The sequence below is a fragment of the Meriones unguiculatus genome, chromosome 7 (genome assembly GCF_030254825.1).
Source record: "Meriones unguiculatus strain TT.TT164.6M chromosome 7, Bangor_MerUng_6.1, whole genome shotgun sequence".
NCBI classification, from domain to species: domain Eukaryota; kingdom Metazoa; phylum Chordata; class Mammalia; order Rodentia; family Muridae; genus Meriones; species Meriones unguiculatus.
In genome coordinates, this window is record NC_083355.1 from 8,862,689 (window position 1) to 8,879,288 (window position 16,600).

Sequence of the window (16,600 nt, forward strand, 5' to 3'; positions counted from 1 at the left end):
CATGCCCACTTCTGCCTCTATCCAGAGAGGGGCTGGGATCTCCCAGTCCATACCACTTGCCCTCCTTTTCGGGGAGGCTGGCTGGGGGAAAGGTCCTTTATCCCCATGGTACAGATGGAAGGACTGATTCTCAGAGGCTGTGCATCTTAACAAGTGCCCACTTCAAGAAGGGGCCCCAACTCATTGCCTGCCAGTATTGTACCCGTAGCAGGAGTTTTTGGTGTGTAGGGCCTGGCTTATTTCTTGCCCTTGCCATTCGCAGTGCTCCTTTGATCAGAGACCGTTTGGTCTGACGCAGCGGATACCTCCTCTTGCTTGCTCAAATAAAGGCATCTGTGCCATATAAGAGCACAGTTACAGCCTGAACCCACAAACATGCCTACCACAAGACAATTCCTAAGCAGTGCCCTGCCACTCAACATAGGCATCAAAACTGAGCAGAGAGATAACACGTTCTGCAGCCACACAGCGGCTGTTATTCACCCTTGGAAAGAGACATTCTCCGTAGGCTGCAGCGATAGCTCGGTGCAGAGGGGGCCTGCTATGTAAGCACAAAGATCAGGGTTTGAATCCCCAGTACTTGTGTAAAAAGCAAGACATGGCCATGTGTGCCTGTAACCCAGTGTTGAGGGAATGGGAGGTTCGGACACAAAAGGATCACAGGGGTTTGTTGGCTCCCTGCTTAGCTTCCATGAGGAAGCCTGTGTCAAGGGGGGAAAAAACAGAGTAATAGAACAAGCACCCATGTCTTTCTCTGGCCCCTCACACATGGGTGTACACACACACACACACACACACACACACACACTCCAAGCTTTTTTACAAAGAGAAAGATACATGCTACAGCAAAGATTTACCTTAAAAGCATTATACTAGCTGAAATAAGCCCCTCCCCCAACACACACACACAAATCCAGATATGATTCTGTATATAGGAAATGTTCAGAGGCAGCAAACATATATACAGAAAAAAACATGGAGCAATTCATGGTGATGGGCTGGGAGGAGGACGAAACGGGACATGGCTGCTACTGGCCATGGGCATCTTTCTAGGTTATAAAAATGTTGGAATTGATGGTGATGTTCACTTACCTTATAAATATACCAAAAAACACTGGCTGTACAGAAAATGTTACATGGGAAGGAAATTATGTCCCAGTCAAACTGTCATTGCCAAAGACAATGTAGACAACTTAAAGATCCAAAGGAAATAAGGGTACAAAGCTACTGTAACTGCTTTATGGAGATTAGGCAAAGAGTGGGCGGTGCTTCTTAGAACATGGCCGAACAAGATGTCAGAGTTCTGGGGCTGGAGCAGCAGTCTGGGCAATCTGCTTGGCTCTCCTGGCATTGGTCATTGTCTGTTTCCTCCTTAGGTATGGGCAGCTGAGCGGCATGGTGGAGCCGTTGGCTGGGGTCTTTGGAGCCTTTGCGGTGGTGCTGGCTGAGCCTGTCCTTCCCTATGCACTGGCCTTTGCTGCTGGTGCCATGGTCTACGTGGTCATGGATGACATCATCCCGGAAGCCCAGATCAGGTGGGGAGCTTATCCAGACTACCCACTGCTGCCCAACCTAGTCTGAGACTACCCTCTTTCACCTTCCCTTCCTTTCTCTTTCCTTTGCTTATTTCCAAGCTCTCTCTGCCCTTGCCCACAGTTGTTCCTGTCCCTCCTCTGCGTGCAAAAACTGAGGCGAAGAGGAGGAAGGTAACATCACACAGTGGCATAAAGTAGGGGCCCTTGGTGAAATAGACAGCCACCTTTAGACTCTGTCTCTGTCTGTCCATATGTCTGACTTTCTCTCTTTCTTTCTCTCTCTCTCCTGTAATGAGGAGAGTAGTGGCCTCAAAGACGCAAGAGATAGCTATAAATGTATGTTTCACTATCTTGCCATGGGCCAGGTGTCAAGAGGGATGGTGGGCAGGGGAGGAGGCCTGCACAGTTTCATTTCATTTTTTTATAACAGAATAATTGTGAAGCCCATCTATGACATCAGGTAAGTATGATAACCAGGGCTGGGGAGATTAGGCAAAGAGTGGGCGGTGCTTCTTAGAACATGGCCGAACAAGATGTCAGATGGCTCAGTGCTGTGCTTGCCACAGAAGCATGAGAGCCTGGGTTCAGTCTCCAGGACACGCATAACAAGCCAGACATGGTGGAGTGATCCCAGCACTGGAGAGGGAGAGACGGGTGGAATCTTAGGTCCCCGTGGCTAGCCAGATTAGCCCAATCACTGAGTCCTAAGCTAGTAAGAGACCCTGTCACAAAAAAGTAGACAGTGTTGGAGAAGGAATGACACCCAAGACTTAGCTCTAACCTCCACATACATGTGCACATGTGCCCATACCTTTATGCACCTATTCCCTTGCCCCCAACACACGAAGAAAACATAAGAAACAGTCACACCTTTTTAGAAGGTGTTTGTGTATCCGTGGAGGCCAGAAGTCAGACCCCTGGAACTGTAATCATAAGCAATTGTGAAAGGACCGGTGTGGATGCTAGAACAGAATTCTGGTCCTCTGCACGAGCGGCAAGCCCTCATAATTGCTGAGCCGTCTCCCCAGCCCTCCTGATCACTACTTTTTGTTTATTCAAGCATGGAACTGGAGAGTCCTGGTCAAATGATTTACCTGTGCTGCAGCTTGCACGAAGAATCACAGAAAATAATGAGACCAGCCTGATGAGGGCATCGCTTGGGGTTAGGAGTGAGCATTCACTTGGCATATGATACCCACCTGTCAGTGTCGCCACTGTTAGTAGAATGCTTTCTGTTGTGGTTGGCGTCAGCTGCCTAGACAAGGTCCTAGGAAGCTTTGGTTAACTCTCACCTTCTTCCTCTGTTTCCTTCCCAGTGGCAATGGGAAGCTGGCATCCTGGGCCTCCATTCTGGGCTTCGTGGTGATGATGTCACTGGATGTGGGCCTCGGTTAACTCTGAAAACCGTGGGACCCCCACGAAGGAAAGCGCCTGGCTTCTGCAGGACCATGGGCCTTTTTTTTCATGTTAAAAATCTTGTTCTTCTCTCCCCACCATCTCCTTACCTAGATCACCTCTGATTATGTTTTGACTTTTCATTTTATTTTGGAGGGGGAAGCTGGTTTCCATTGTAATCTCAAGATGTCATAAAACTGTAGATGTGTGTTTGGGCCACTGAGTGGAAGGAATCTTTCCTCAGTGGGATTGTCAAGGTAACCGCTACTTGTCCCGCCTCCAGTCTCCCTCCTTAGACTCAACTTCAGCTCCTCGGGGTTACCTTCAGAAGTCAGTTCTTGGGGCGCAAGTCCTGAGCATGTTGGCCGAGGGTTTTAGAGCAGGTGGCCAGGGCCCCTCCTGCTCTTTCACCCGGACCCTCTGTCCACCTAGAATGCCAGGACAGGAGCATTGTGAACACAGAAGCCTGATGTCCAAGGCTAAGCCAGTTCACACAGGGTCTGCTTCCTCCTGGGAGGCATGCATGCGAGGGCCCACACATGGAGAGAAGGAAGTCAGCTAGTCTCTCTCTCTTGTCCTAAGGCAAAGATTGGCATTACTGAAGTCAGAGAAATTTGGATGTCAGGGTGACCCAGTGCTCTGTGAAAAGTGGTGTGAGTATGGTTTTAAGCTGAGGCTGCTGTTCTTTGTAGCTGACAAGAGCAGAGCACTCAGCCATGGCTCCTAGATCTCCTAGCTATTAATCTTGTTGTGTTTACAGCCTTTGTTTTCCTGAGAGACTTGTGGACACCAGCAGATTGCGACTGCTCAGCCCCCTCATTTATCAAGGGAGTTACTTAAGTTAACTCTAGTGAATGAGTGACATTTGGAGTCTGTCAAGGCTCCTTCTCTGCTAGCCATTTGGAAACTTACAACCCCACCCAAAGCCCGTGAGCTGCAGCAGGCTGTGTTGGCATCTGGCCAGAGGGCTTTGAATGGGAAAAGGAAAGAGGGTAGGAAGAGGTGTTTTTTACGTTTACTTTCTCAGAAAACTTAACATTCCGAGATGATCCTGAAGAATGACTGGACGTAGATTTTATGCTAACCTACTCCATCATCAGTTCTCCCAAAAGAGCTGAGGCCTGAGCCCTTCGTGGTCAGTGGGACTCAGAGCGGGCTCTACCTGGGAGCTGGGCATCCAGGTGCTGGGTTATCTGTATCTGCTCTGCGTGTTTACATGCTCCATCCACCAAGGGTGAATATTGTAGTCTGTGAATGCCCATGATCCCAAAGGCCAACCTCAGCAGGATGCGTGTCCATTCTTCTAAAGCACTGGTGATCAAAATCAAAGACACATGCAGAAATTTGATTGGTTGGGGTTAGCCGGTTTGGTGATTGGCACTTAGGTCTCTGTGTGTAGTTCTGTTCTCTTACTGCAATTCATCCTTTCTGCTGGATAAGACCTCGTAACTGTGATTAATATCAATAAAGGGAATTTTGTTGTGCACAAGCTGTGTTACATTCAGTCCTCAACACTTCTGCTTTCCAGACCTGGTGTTTAGGCTTTAATTTTTTTAAACCTACTCTATTTGGGGTTCTTTAAGCGTCTACCTCCCTTCCAACCCCCAACCTTAGATAGGAGAGGAGAAAAGATGAGTATGGACAGGGGATATAGAGCTCTTTAGATGTAGTTCCATTGGGCGATTCAACTCTTTGTGCTTAGGATATCTAGCTGTCCAGCAAACTAGAAGCAACAGCAAACACAGCAGCAAAATGAATCAGCAAACCAGCAATCCAGCAACAGCAAAAGTAGCAACTTAGAGCACCAGCAGCAAGGGCAGTAGCAAGTTCTTTGAAGCATTCTCGAGGCATTTCTCTCTAGGAGCATCTCAAAGTGAAGCATCCTCTCTTTCTCAGAGTCCATACCTTCCCAGAGTCCACACCATGATGTTTTCCAGCTGGCCAAAACCACAACCCATGCCCGAGGTAGTTTCCAGCTGACAAGGATCACTTGCCCTCTCATGAGGCTGTTATCAGCTGTGGATTTCTGCATTCCACACTAGGGATTACAACAAAAACGTATTTACATGATATAACAAAATCGTCCACTACACTGGTGAGGTACCTCTCCCACCCAGCACCAGCAGAAATGAAGAGATCTTTCAGCAGAATGACTGGTCAGCTCGTCATCCAGCTCACTTAACAAAGGAGATTAATTGGTGGATGTTAAGGAACTTGAAGGATATAGTGGAGAATCGGGCTTGGAAGTGGGGTGGATCTAAGATAGTTAGTGATCTGGGCTGTAGCCTGATAGCGTTTGGAAAACAGCTCCAACATATGCCATCCCCCTGACGCTGGCGACATAATTCTGGGCACCTCTGCTGAAACTCCTGCTTCCTGATGCCTCCAACAGCATCGAGAGAATTAGGTTGTACTGGCCTAATCCTTAATGTTCTGGTCCATCCTTCAAGGTCAGGGCCAGGAGAGATAGGACATGGAGCAGATGTTATCATCTGATCTTCACATACATGTACAAACAGATCCACCCACGTGTGCCACACACATACACAAGTGCACCTGTACCCAAACGTAGTGTGTGTGCACACACACACACACACACAATGTGCCGGACAAACGTCCATCTAGAACTTTGATCCTGTGCCCATGAACTGGCTGGTCTTACCCCTGACCAGGAATCACATAACAGTAGAATTTCTAGATTTGGGGATGGGTTCAAATGGTAGAGAGTCACAGGAAGAGACAAGGTTCACTCAGGGTATCTCAGACTGCTTTACTGTAACTCTGTTTTCACATTTTGCAAAGGTCATTGGCTTCAAAGTTGTTGTCATTCCTCATAAGAGCAAACTTCACTCGCCCCCTTCACAAAAGGAGGTAGCCGAGTGATGTGACAGTCCCTATCCTAAAAGTGTCTGTGTTAGAATCCATTTTGATATATACACTTTCTCTCAAACTTTATATAAATAAAAAAATTTAAGTCCTAAAATTACGTTGGTTTCTAATTCTCATTCTTCTTGGTTTGTATTTGTCACAGTCTGTCACATTGGCTTAGAGATGGTTTGAGGTTGTGCTCCAAGGGTTTCTGTGTTGAAAGTTTGATCCCCAATGTAGTAATGTCACAGGTTGAGAGATGGAGTTTAGCTGGAGGTCATAGGTCAGAGAAAACCATGCTGCAATCCAGGTTAGTTCTTGAAAATGGCCCTTCCTGTCCTACAGTGTGACCTCTCTCCTTCCCAAACGGTACCATTGACGTTGAGAACTTGTGTCATAGTTTCTGTCAACCTGACACAAGCGGCACCAAAAGGTGTATTTGGGAAAAGATAATTCAACTGATGAATTATCCACCAGAGTGCTGGGCATGTCCGTGGGGGAATTTCTTTATTAATAATCAATGAGGGAGGTCTCAGCAGACTGTGTGCAGTGTCACCTCTAGCCGTGTTGTTCTGGGTTTTATAAGAGAGCAAACTGAACAAGCCATGAAGAACAAGCCAGGAAGCAGCATCCCTTTGCTTTAGTACCTGCCCCCAGGTGCCTATTTATGTTTCTGCCTTGACTTCCCTCAATAATGGAAGAGTAAGCCGAATAAATCCCTTCCTCCTCAAGTTGCTTTTGGTTGTTTTTATCAGCAACAGAGAAGCAAACTAATAAAGACCATCACCAGAGTTTTACTGGCAAGATCTACCCAGTTGTGGATTTTCAGCTTCCAAAACTATATACTAAGTAAACTCTTTTCTTTATATGGTCCTTAGCCTCGGGTACTTTATTATAGCAATGGGAAAACAACCAAAACTCTTTCTTCTGAAGCAAACCAGGCTATGACTCCATCACTTGAAGATTACTAAGGATGGTGCACACAAAGAAATTTTCTTTTCTGGCAAGATTCCATCAGCAAAGGAGACAAGGGAGTGACGGTGTCTTCAGGAGGCAGAAGAAGCAATTCTTGGGCAGAGAGGAGGCTCTTCGAAGATCTATCATTCGGAGAATTTCCAGTTTTACACATCCTCCTGTTTGACTCCTTTCTTATTCTCCCTGCCCAACTCCTTGGATAATGTTTCAGTTCTCTCTGGAAAGCATGAGACTTTACCAACTCACTCTCAAGTTTCACCTTTGTTTTTCTGTGCTCTTGATCACATGGGTAAGAGTTAAGGAGCTACTGAAGGACCATCCTAAGGCTGGGGACAGCGGTGGCGGAGTCAACAGTTGCTGCATAATCACGAGGTCCTGAGTTCAGATCCCCAGCACTCATATAAAAACCAGATAAGGCAATGTGGTGGTCATTGTGGATGACCTCAGTGCTGGGTGGGGGACCCTGGATATAGGCAAATCCCCAAGGCTCAGTGGCCAACCACTTTAACACGTTGGTGAGCTCCAGATTCAGTGAGAGACCCAGATTCAACAAGGCAAAGAGGACACCTGACAGTAACCTCTGGCTTCCACATGCACACTCAGGGGCCAGCATATCTGTGCATGCATGCACACACATATATTTAAACACACAGCCAGAGAGAGAGAGAGAGAGAGAGAGAACCATCATAGATAGAAATCCCCCAGTCTCCAACTCCTCCCTGTGCTCATGACTTCAGGGCTCTCCATTGTAGTTCCTGGCAGTGCTTACAGATTGCTGGCAAAGCATCATGCCCTTGCCTGTTTGGTGATAGAGGCTCACCCTGTTCCCTCCAGGGGGTGCCACTGATGGAACCTCATCCATGTGACTGTGTGTCACGTATGGGGTGGGGTTGATAATAGATTTGGCTCTTCCCCAGGATCTTCACAGAAGGTAGTCTCACCCTGTTATGCTGAGGGCGCAGGGAGGAGAGCAAAGGTCCGTGAGAAGATTGTGTGACACTGTTGATCCAGATAGGACACTGTGCCTCTCGTCATTTCCTCTAATCCCCTGAGCTGTTTACCATTGATCAACTTCACCCAGGAGAAAAATGAGCTGCAGGATGTGATAGTGGCAGAGGCAGGGCCAAGCAGGCGCAGGGTGGTTTTTCATGGAAGCAGCCAAATGCAGGACCTGACTTCCTGTCCCTCTTACATGCTCCTGAAGCCACCTGAAGGTTAAGTTTTGATTGTCAAGATGACTGGATTAAAAGAGAGCTCCTAGCACAGCACTCGAATGACCTTTTTAAGGGGTCACCTCAGAGCACCGGAAAACACAGGTGCAATTCATAGCAGCAGCAAAATTACAGTTATGAAGTAGCAATGAAAATAATGTTATGGTTGGGGTCACCGAAACGTGAGGAACTGTATTAAAGGGCTGCAGCATTAGGAAGGTTGAAAACCACTGTGCTAGAGCATTCGTGAGATACAACTTTGGGTGTGTCTGTGCCGGGGTCCAAGATCTAATAAAAGTGGTGGAAAGGACAAAAGCAGCTGAGCGCCCCAGGCCTTTTTAAATGCCTCCCAGTGGGCCAAATGTGAGGAGTCCCAGTCACACCTAGTGCCACCATCTTGAACCTTGCATGTCTTTTCTACCAGGCCTTGACAGATGCTACCCTCTCAAGCAAAGAGCCCAAACAAGTCCTTTCTTCCTCACATTGCTTCTTGCCAGGTGTTTGGCCATAAGGAGAGGAGAAGGGTGAGTACCATGGGCCACTTCCTGCAGATCTCACTCCTGGTATTTGGTGGAGGGCTATGGAAGCCAGAAGCCAATGGGCCCCAGGAGGGGAGTGGCTTTCCCTTTCCTCTTATAGGGAGCTGTGCTACCCATGCAACAAAGACACAGAAGTTGAGAGTGTATTACACACTCCTATGGATTTTACCTATGTATCCCTGTGACACTCCCTGCCTGGGGTTGGGGAAGGTCATCCCGAGTCGCAGGCACCCTGGTTCCTGAGATCTGGGGTCTTCTCCTTCTGACAAAAGGTTCTGGGTGGACCCAGTCAGTCTTCCAGTGTGCTCAGACTCTACCATACTCACCTCAGTCCAGGTGGTTCGCATTGCCTGCACTTACACTAGTTCCTGGCATGGCTGTGATGAGGGACAAGGGCTGGGCATAGAAGGCCATGTGGGTATAGAAGGGCAGGGAGAGCCACATGCATGTTCTTGGACCCTCCTCCTCCGACCTGTCCACCTGCTGAAAGAAGCAGTATGCTAACACCAGCTATCACCTGCTTGGCTAGCCTGAGACAGGTCAGATGCCCTAAAGTGAGCTCTGGCTTCCCAGGATCCCTGGAGGTTCACTGTGATGTCACTTCCTGCTTGTCTTTTCCAAGGCTGAGTCTGGGCAGCCCCCAAGGTAGAGAGTATACAGTGTTGAGAGGGCTCTTCGAGGAAAACATACAGAAAGTGCCAACAAAACCAAACTGAGGGCTTTGGAAGGGGCCCCGAGTGCACATGTATGAGGCTTAAGTATCGTTAGCTTGGGGTGACCCCACCTCTAGTGTGGGACAGGACCAGAGGTATAACTGGCTTTTCTGACGTCTTCCTACACAGATCAGGGATAGTAGCTATGAGAAGGACTGTGTTCCTAGCTAGAAAGAACACTGCTCAACATGCTCTCCTCCCTGCCCTGCCCCTATAGGAGGAAGAAGTAAAACTGCTTCCTACACTTCCTTCCTGCTCACCCAAGCAGCTGGAAGTGGCTATAGGAAACAGCAGCCTTGAACCATCTCTGGATTCTGTTCAGCCTCTGACCTTCAGGTTTCTTCCTGGAGACAGTGCCTGGGTTCTGCTGGTGGCTTGAAGGTAAAACAATTCCTGCGAGGTCTCAGTCTGCCTCTGGAGCTACCACGCAGACCTCTAGACCCCTAAATAACCTCAGGGGGCTAGGCTCACACTTTCTGCTCCAGGATAGGGACAGCATAGGTGAATGAGCCAAAGGATCAATTTATTGATGCCAGCCCCTAAGGAATGTAGGGAACACTGTACGGGTAAACCTCTGGACATGCATTCTACATGGCACCCCTGAAAATCCACATATGAGACTGGAAATCAAGAGGGTCTCCATAGACGGAGCCACTGTGTTCCTCCATGCACAACGGAACATGGTGTGAAGTTCCGCCCTGGCCTTTCTCACCTAGCAAGGATGGATTACAGACACAGCTTGTTTGGAGTTGGTGAAGGTCTAGCCTGAGGTTTTCAGACCAGACCATTTCTCTTGGCTAAGCACAAGAGAGGTGATGTCTAGAAAGCCCAAAGTAGAAGTACAGCTGCTGAGATTCAAATATCCCCCAAAGGCCTGTGTGTCTAAAGGCTTGGCTGTCAGCCTATTGCATTATGGAAAACAGTGAGACCTTTATGAGTCAGGGCTTGGTGAAGGGAAGTTCTATCATTGGGGATGTTTCTTGAAAGAGAATATCTTAGTTTTAACTGTCAGCTGGACACAGCCTAGACTCACCTGAGAAGTCTCAGTTGAGGGATTGCCCAGATTAGATTAGCCTGTAGGCATGTCTGTGGGGAACTGTCTTGATTGTTAATTGATGTAGACGGACTCGGCCCACTGTGGGTAGCACCATTCCCCAAGCTAGTGGTCCTAAACTATATGAACTGGCTTGCGAGTAGGCAGCTCCCTCCATGGTTCCTGCTGTACTTCTTGGCTATAAAGTGAGTTCTTGATCAGAGGTGATGCTGTGTGAAATAAGAAGCAGAGCTCCTCTGAGCCCCTGCCTTGACACTCCTCAGTGAACCATGACCTGGAAGTGTAATCCAAACAGATCTTTTCCCCCCAAGTTGCTTTTGGTAATGGTACTTGTTGAAGCAATAGAAAGGAAGCTAAAAGAGAGGTTGTTGGGGTGACCACTTAGTCCTCTTTGCCCCATCTTTTGCTCCCCACCATGCTGTTCTTCCTCCCCACAGGCTCAGAGCAACCAAGGACTGAACGCTTTGAAACACGCTCAAAAAGAAACCTTTCCCCCCTTACACGTTAATTGTCCCAGGGATGGAAATCTGACACAAGTGGGGGCTATGCAAACAGAATGAGCCCCTTGGCCAAGGTTTGGGTTCTTCTTATCACTGTGAAAGTAAGGGTGTCAGGAATGCACCCTGTCTCTGTGAGCCCTGTGTGCCGAATACCAAAGAGATTCAGATTCAAGGTGGTACTTCGTAAGACAAGCTTGGGATGCTGCAAGGAGGTCTTAATTTTGGTCACTATATTCATCTTGCTCCTTTGAAAAAAAAAAAAAAAAACAACAACTCCAAATAAGATACCCCTAGTGAAAATTGTTGCTGAAGCTTCATTGTGTGTTGTTTGTGGCCAGGAAGAGTCAAAAGGAAAAGGATTGGGGGATGCAAAGGTGGGGTATTTTAGTTTACTTGCTGGGGCTGTGATAAAACACTGACTAAAACCAACTTGGGAAGGAAAGACATTGTCTGGTTTATACATCCCAACACCAGCAACACTGAAGGAAGTCGAAGTAGGAAGTCTATTAGGACAGAGACCTGGAGGCAGGACCACAAAGGAGTGCTGCCTACTGTCGTGATCTCCATCCCTTGCTCAGCTTGCTTTCTGACACAACCCAAGACCACCTGCTCAAGGATGACACCACCCACAGTGGGCTGCCCCCCCCCCACAGCCCCAACACCACTCATTAATCAAGAAAACAACGACCCCACAGCTCAATCCGATGGAGGCAATTCCTCATTTAAGGTTATTTCTTCCCAGATGACTCCAGCTTCTGTCAAGTTGACAAAAGTAAAGCAGCACAGAGGATATAAATGTAAGTAACTCTCGAGGCTTCAAGAAACATGTATACTGCTTAATCAAAGCTTGCCCAAGAGAAGCAACAAACATCTTGTAGGTCAAAATGAAGCCCGAGTGTTCTCGATTTGGAACCCAGACAAACGGTAGTAAGAAAAACTTGGGCAGAACTGGCTCTCAGGTTTTCTGCCTTGGAAGCCAGCAAAGCCACGAACCCACATCGCTCTCCTGACTGGAAGCCAGTTCCTTATTCAGTAAGTTCTGCCTGCTTGGGAGGAAGTGTGAAGTAGGTGTGTGTGTTTATTTAATGCTGAATTCTTGGCAAACCTTTCCAGTTGGCAAGTGCTGACAAGTCAAATCCTCCTTTTTCCAAGCTAGAAAAAAAAAATTCTGATGTCAATTTCCGGTCATCATCCTCAGAGCTCCACTGGGTGAAGACCTCTCTTTGTCCTTGTAGTATCTAGACACTGGAAAAGGTGACAGTCCATGGCTGAATGCTACAGCCCTCCAGGTCAAAAAGGTTTTGATGTTTTCTCCTTCACAGTCACTATCATTTGGAATAGTCCCTTTCCAGCTGTGGAAGGCAAATGTTTTAGTTACTTTTGTCATTGTTATGACTCAAGACCCAACAAGAGCAACTTAAGGCCATCTCACTAGATCTTGACAAGTCACAGAGGTAGGCAGAGCAAGGAGAAGGGATGGATGTGGACAGGGAGATGCAGGCTGGCACCATGGGGATCGCTGTGGAAGTATATCTGGACTTGGCATGCTGAGATCAGCATTGTGAGTAGCCATACAGTGTTAAAGGAACTTTGATTTGCCTGTTACAGTTGTTGGCTTACTGCCTCCTTCTGCTAACCTAGGCCTACTTCTGGAAGCTTCTAGCCTCTGTTACTATCTAACCCAGGCCTAGAATGTTTTCAGCCTCTGAGACTTACTGCTTAATAAGCTCACCCTTTCTAGTTCTTACTGAGCTCTGGGCTGGCTGGTTCAACTCAGCTGCTCTGGCTCTAACTCCTTTTCTCTCAGCCTATGAATTTCTCTTCTTGGCCTCAAACTAACTCCAGCAAACTTCTCTAATATCCGGATTCTTTCTCATTCTTTGGGTCATTCAGTCTTCACCTGAGTTCTCCCTCTGTAACCTGTCTCTCTACAACTGTCCTGGTAAAAACTGTATTGCCCTTAAGAAGCTTCCCTTTCCTCTCTCTTCTGGTGAGAGTTAGGAATATCCTGTTCTGTCAATTCTTTCTCTGATTCCTTACCTTTTCTGCCACTCAGTTAGGCATCACTTTCAAACGTGGGTGCTTCCTTCTACAAACTATCTCTGCCTTCAATGTTTAGGACTAAAGGTATGTACCACCACACCTGGATCTAAGCTTTTCTTTACCAGATACTTGTTCTATACCAGGCTGGCCTTGAACTCAGATCTGCTTGCCTCTGTTTCCTGCATTAAGGGCATGTTTGTGTTACAGTTGGATCACAGAGACCTAGAAGGTCTTTGGATGTAATCCTCCAAAGCAGCTGTGTCCGGAATTAAAATTCCTTTACGATCTAGAACTGTGTCTGGACCAGAATGTAGATAAGCATCATGGGTACTTCTACGGAAAGGTACCTGGACCAAGGATGTTGAGACCACCATTGTGAGTACTGCTGTAGAAGCATACTTGCATCATGAACACTCCTGTGAAAATATGCTTGGACCAGGGGTGCTAAGACCAGCTTTGTAGGCATTCTTGTGGGAGTGTGCCTGGATGAGCAGGTAACATGGCTTTGGGAAAAGGCAAAACTCCTCAAGGGTTTATCCTTAGAACTCAAAGCATCAAGTGCATGTCCATGTACGAGATGACAATGCTGATAACATGGTTGATTGGGATCATCCTTGGCAGGAGCTTCCAGAGAGCTTTGTGGTTTGGAAAGTTGCAGCAACAGCCAGGGCATCCGCTGCCTCTCAAACACACCTTTCCCTGATCAGGGCAGCCGCCCCGCCCATACCCAGGATTCTCCCAGTGGGAGCTCAGCTTCCATGTTCTACCTACCTTGGCTGGAGTAGGATAATGGTACCTGGGGGTATTATCCATGAGCACCTGGTACCCTGCCTCTTGTGGGAGTGTGGACTTCCTCCGCTGCCCATGGCCATGGTTATGGCCACTCTCCATTGAAGATCACTTGGCTAAAAGACTTAAGCCATCCCAGGGTATTCAGAGCCTTTGCTGAGGAGGAGATTAGGTTGCATCACAGGGAAGAGTTTCTAAGCAGGTAGACGTGAGTGCTAGGCTTTGGGGTGTTGAATTGGTTGCTTTGCATATTACCTCTCTGATCCTAACCTCCACCACCCTCCCTGTGTCTGTTAAGAACAAAACAGCAAGAAAAGACTCAAGGGGTGAGCTGGGCTTCAGCTATGCGCTGGTTAAAAGGAGAAGCTGTTCATTCGACGGCAAAACTAACACAACATCCGTAGGGTAGACTATTCAGCTGCTTTACCCCACGGCTCTAGGTGACTGCACACGATCAGTGCAAGCCATTGTCCAGACCGCTCTCCTCCTCCTGCTTGCATATGCCTTCGTGGCAGTCTTCTTTGAGACAATAGCTAATGTAGAGGCTGGAGAGGTGGCCCAGCTGTTAAGAGCACTGGCTGCCCTTCCAGGGGACCCAGGTTCTATTCACACACGGTGGTTCAAAACCATCTGTAACTCCGGTTCCGGGGAATTCAAATCCCTTCACAGCCACCAGGCATGCAAGTGTTACACAGATATACATGCAGGCACAATACCTGTACACATAAGAGGAAAAAATGAAAATATTCACAATAGCTGAAGCCATGATCAAAATATACCCCGTGGCTACCTAGAAGTCAGGGATTTCCCACCTAATCTCCAACCTTGTGACATATGACTGGCAGGAACCCTCCAGTATTTTAAGTAAAATTTACTACATTCTGTTTTGGAGTCTAAGCAAAAACAGTGATTGGTTTCTATCCAACCCCGGCTGGAACTTACTCACATTTTAAACAATTAAATTGATGTGTGTGGTATGTGTGTATGCAGGTCTGTGGTGTGTGTGTGTGTGTGTGTGTGTGTGTGTGTGTGTGTGCACATGTGCCTGTGGGGGCCAGATGGGTTCTGAGGCTCAGACTAAAGCACTTTGCTGACAGACCACCTCTCCAACCCTCTTCCCATCTTCTTACTGCCTGGTTATAAAAACACAAAATGAAATCTCTCTTAGCTGCTACAATTTAAGAGCAAAGCCATGTCTGGCCACATACTGTCTAAGGCTCACATGAGTTCATGAGTGTGTCACTTTATTTTTACTCCACTGCGCTCTTTAAAATTTGTTTTTGTTCAGCTTTTTATTATGAAGAATTTCAAGGCTATGCTCAAAAAACCAGAAATGGCACCATGAGCCACCACATACATACCTAAGCACTCATAGACCCATCGCCCCGGAGTACTCACAGACCTACCAGCACAAGCCCTCATGGGCCCATCACTCAAGAGCCCTCCCGAGCCCGTTATCCTGGTCCAGTGATTATCTTCTCCAGCCACATCCTTGCTCTGCCTTCCCCCTCTCTGCAACTAAAACAAACAAAGTCTGAGGCGATGGCTCAGTGGGGAAGGTGCTTGCTGCATCATCATGAGGACTGAGTTTAGACTCCCCAACACGTGTGTGAAAGGCCAGACATGGTGGGCAGTACCCAGCACTGGACAGACAGAGATAGGCCAGACTCTGGGGCTCCCTGGCCAGACAGTTTAAGCGGAAAAGAAATGGTGACTTCCAGGCTGAGTGAGAGATCCTGTGCTAATCAGCTTCTGGCTGCCACATACATGACTCCAATGAATGCCATGCACACACACACACACACAAAAAAAAAATTAAAGACTCACTCTCACTTTTGTGATAAAATGGCCAATATGAATCTCAAAAGGAAAGCTCCAAGACTTTAATGTGTCTACCAAATTTGGTGTGATGGAAATGTAGCCTACAGTTGCCTGTTTGTTGTATTTAGGGGTGGCATCTTTGGGTAATGGTTTGGTCCTTAAGGTTCTGCCCTCGTGAACATACGATGTCTTAATGGGTTATCTCAGTAACAGCTTGATTACAAACCAAGCCAACTCTGGCTTGCTCATTTTTTTTTCTTACCATGTGATATCTACTACTGTGCTAGGAGATAGCGTGAAGGTCTGTACCAGAAGCCCCAAGGATGCTATATCCATCCACTTGAGCTTTCCAGCCTCCAAAACTGTATCTGCACAAACCTTTATTCTTTATAAACAAGCTAGTCTCTGATATTCTGTTATAGCTACAGAAAATAGACTCAGACATAAACGATCTCTCTATGCCATAACTCTGATGTCATTACCATGTATTAAAAGTGACATTATGTAATTTGCTATATGACTGTAATTTGCTATATAAATTTACCATATAACTATAATTTATAGAAGTCACACATTACATATGTTTAATTGCCTTCCTTTTAGTTAAGTAGTGGCTTTGGGCTAAAAGCAATAAAATCTTACTTTCTTTGGCTCAGAAATTCTGTATTTCTAAGGGAATTTGGGCTTTTGCTCAAAACTCATTCATTAGCTCATTTCATGAGAATTTTGTCTAGGAACGAACCTAGAGAGAATGGCTTAGTCATTGCTAATCTCTGAACCTGCCTTGCCCATGTAGCCTAAGCCAATGAAGTCATATCAATGACCCCCACTCCAGGGTACTGCAGACTTTGACCACACCCTCCTCTCCTGTCCCCTCCCCTCTTTGGTGCTGAGTGCCAGGAGCAACGTAAGTTTGCAGCAGAAGACTGTTTGCCCAAAGAAAACACCTGTAATATCCCTGGCCTAGTGGCTGGCAGTGACATGGCTTGGGGTTGGCGGGGGGGGGGGGGGGATAGACTAGAGGCTGGAGTGTTTCTAACATGCACACAAGGCTAAGTTTCAATCCCCTGCACCACAGAAACTAGGTGTGGTGGCCCACTCTTGTAATCCCAGCACCCTAGAGGTAGAGGTTGGAGGATCAGGAGTTCAAGATCATC

At 47.2% G+C, this 16,600-nt stretch overlaps 1 protein-coding gene across 9 annotated transcripts in view; it reads left to right on the forward strand.

Moving 5' to 3' along the window:
• The window catches only part of Slc39a11 (solute carrier family 39 member 11), a 389,328-nt gene extending 384,909 nt beyond the window's left edge, over nt 1–4,419 (forward strand). For 6 of the 9 annotated variants that reach the window (XM_060386462.1, XM_060386454.1, XM_060386455.1 and 3 more), the window contains 3 exons: nt 1,377–1,535; nt 1,966–1,995; nt 2,852–4,419. In XM_060386462.1, the coding sequence (XP_060242445.1) occupies nt 1,377–1,535; nt 1,966–1,995; nt 2,852–2,930 (268 nt within the window). In that variant the 3' untranslated portion in view covers nt 2,931–4,419. The remainder of the gene's footprint in view (nt 1–1,376; nt 1,536–1,965; nt 1,996–2,851) is intronic. The other 3 variants (XM_060386457.1, XM_060386459.1, XM_060386460.1) reach the window with 1 other exon arrangement.
• The last annotated feature ends 12,181 nt before the right edge of the window (nt 4,420–16,600 follow it).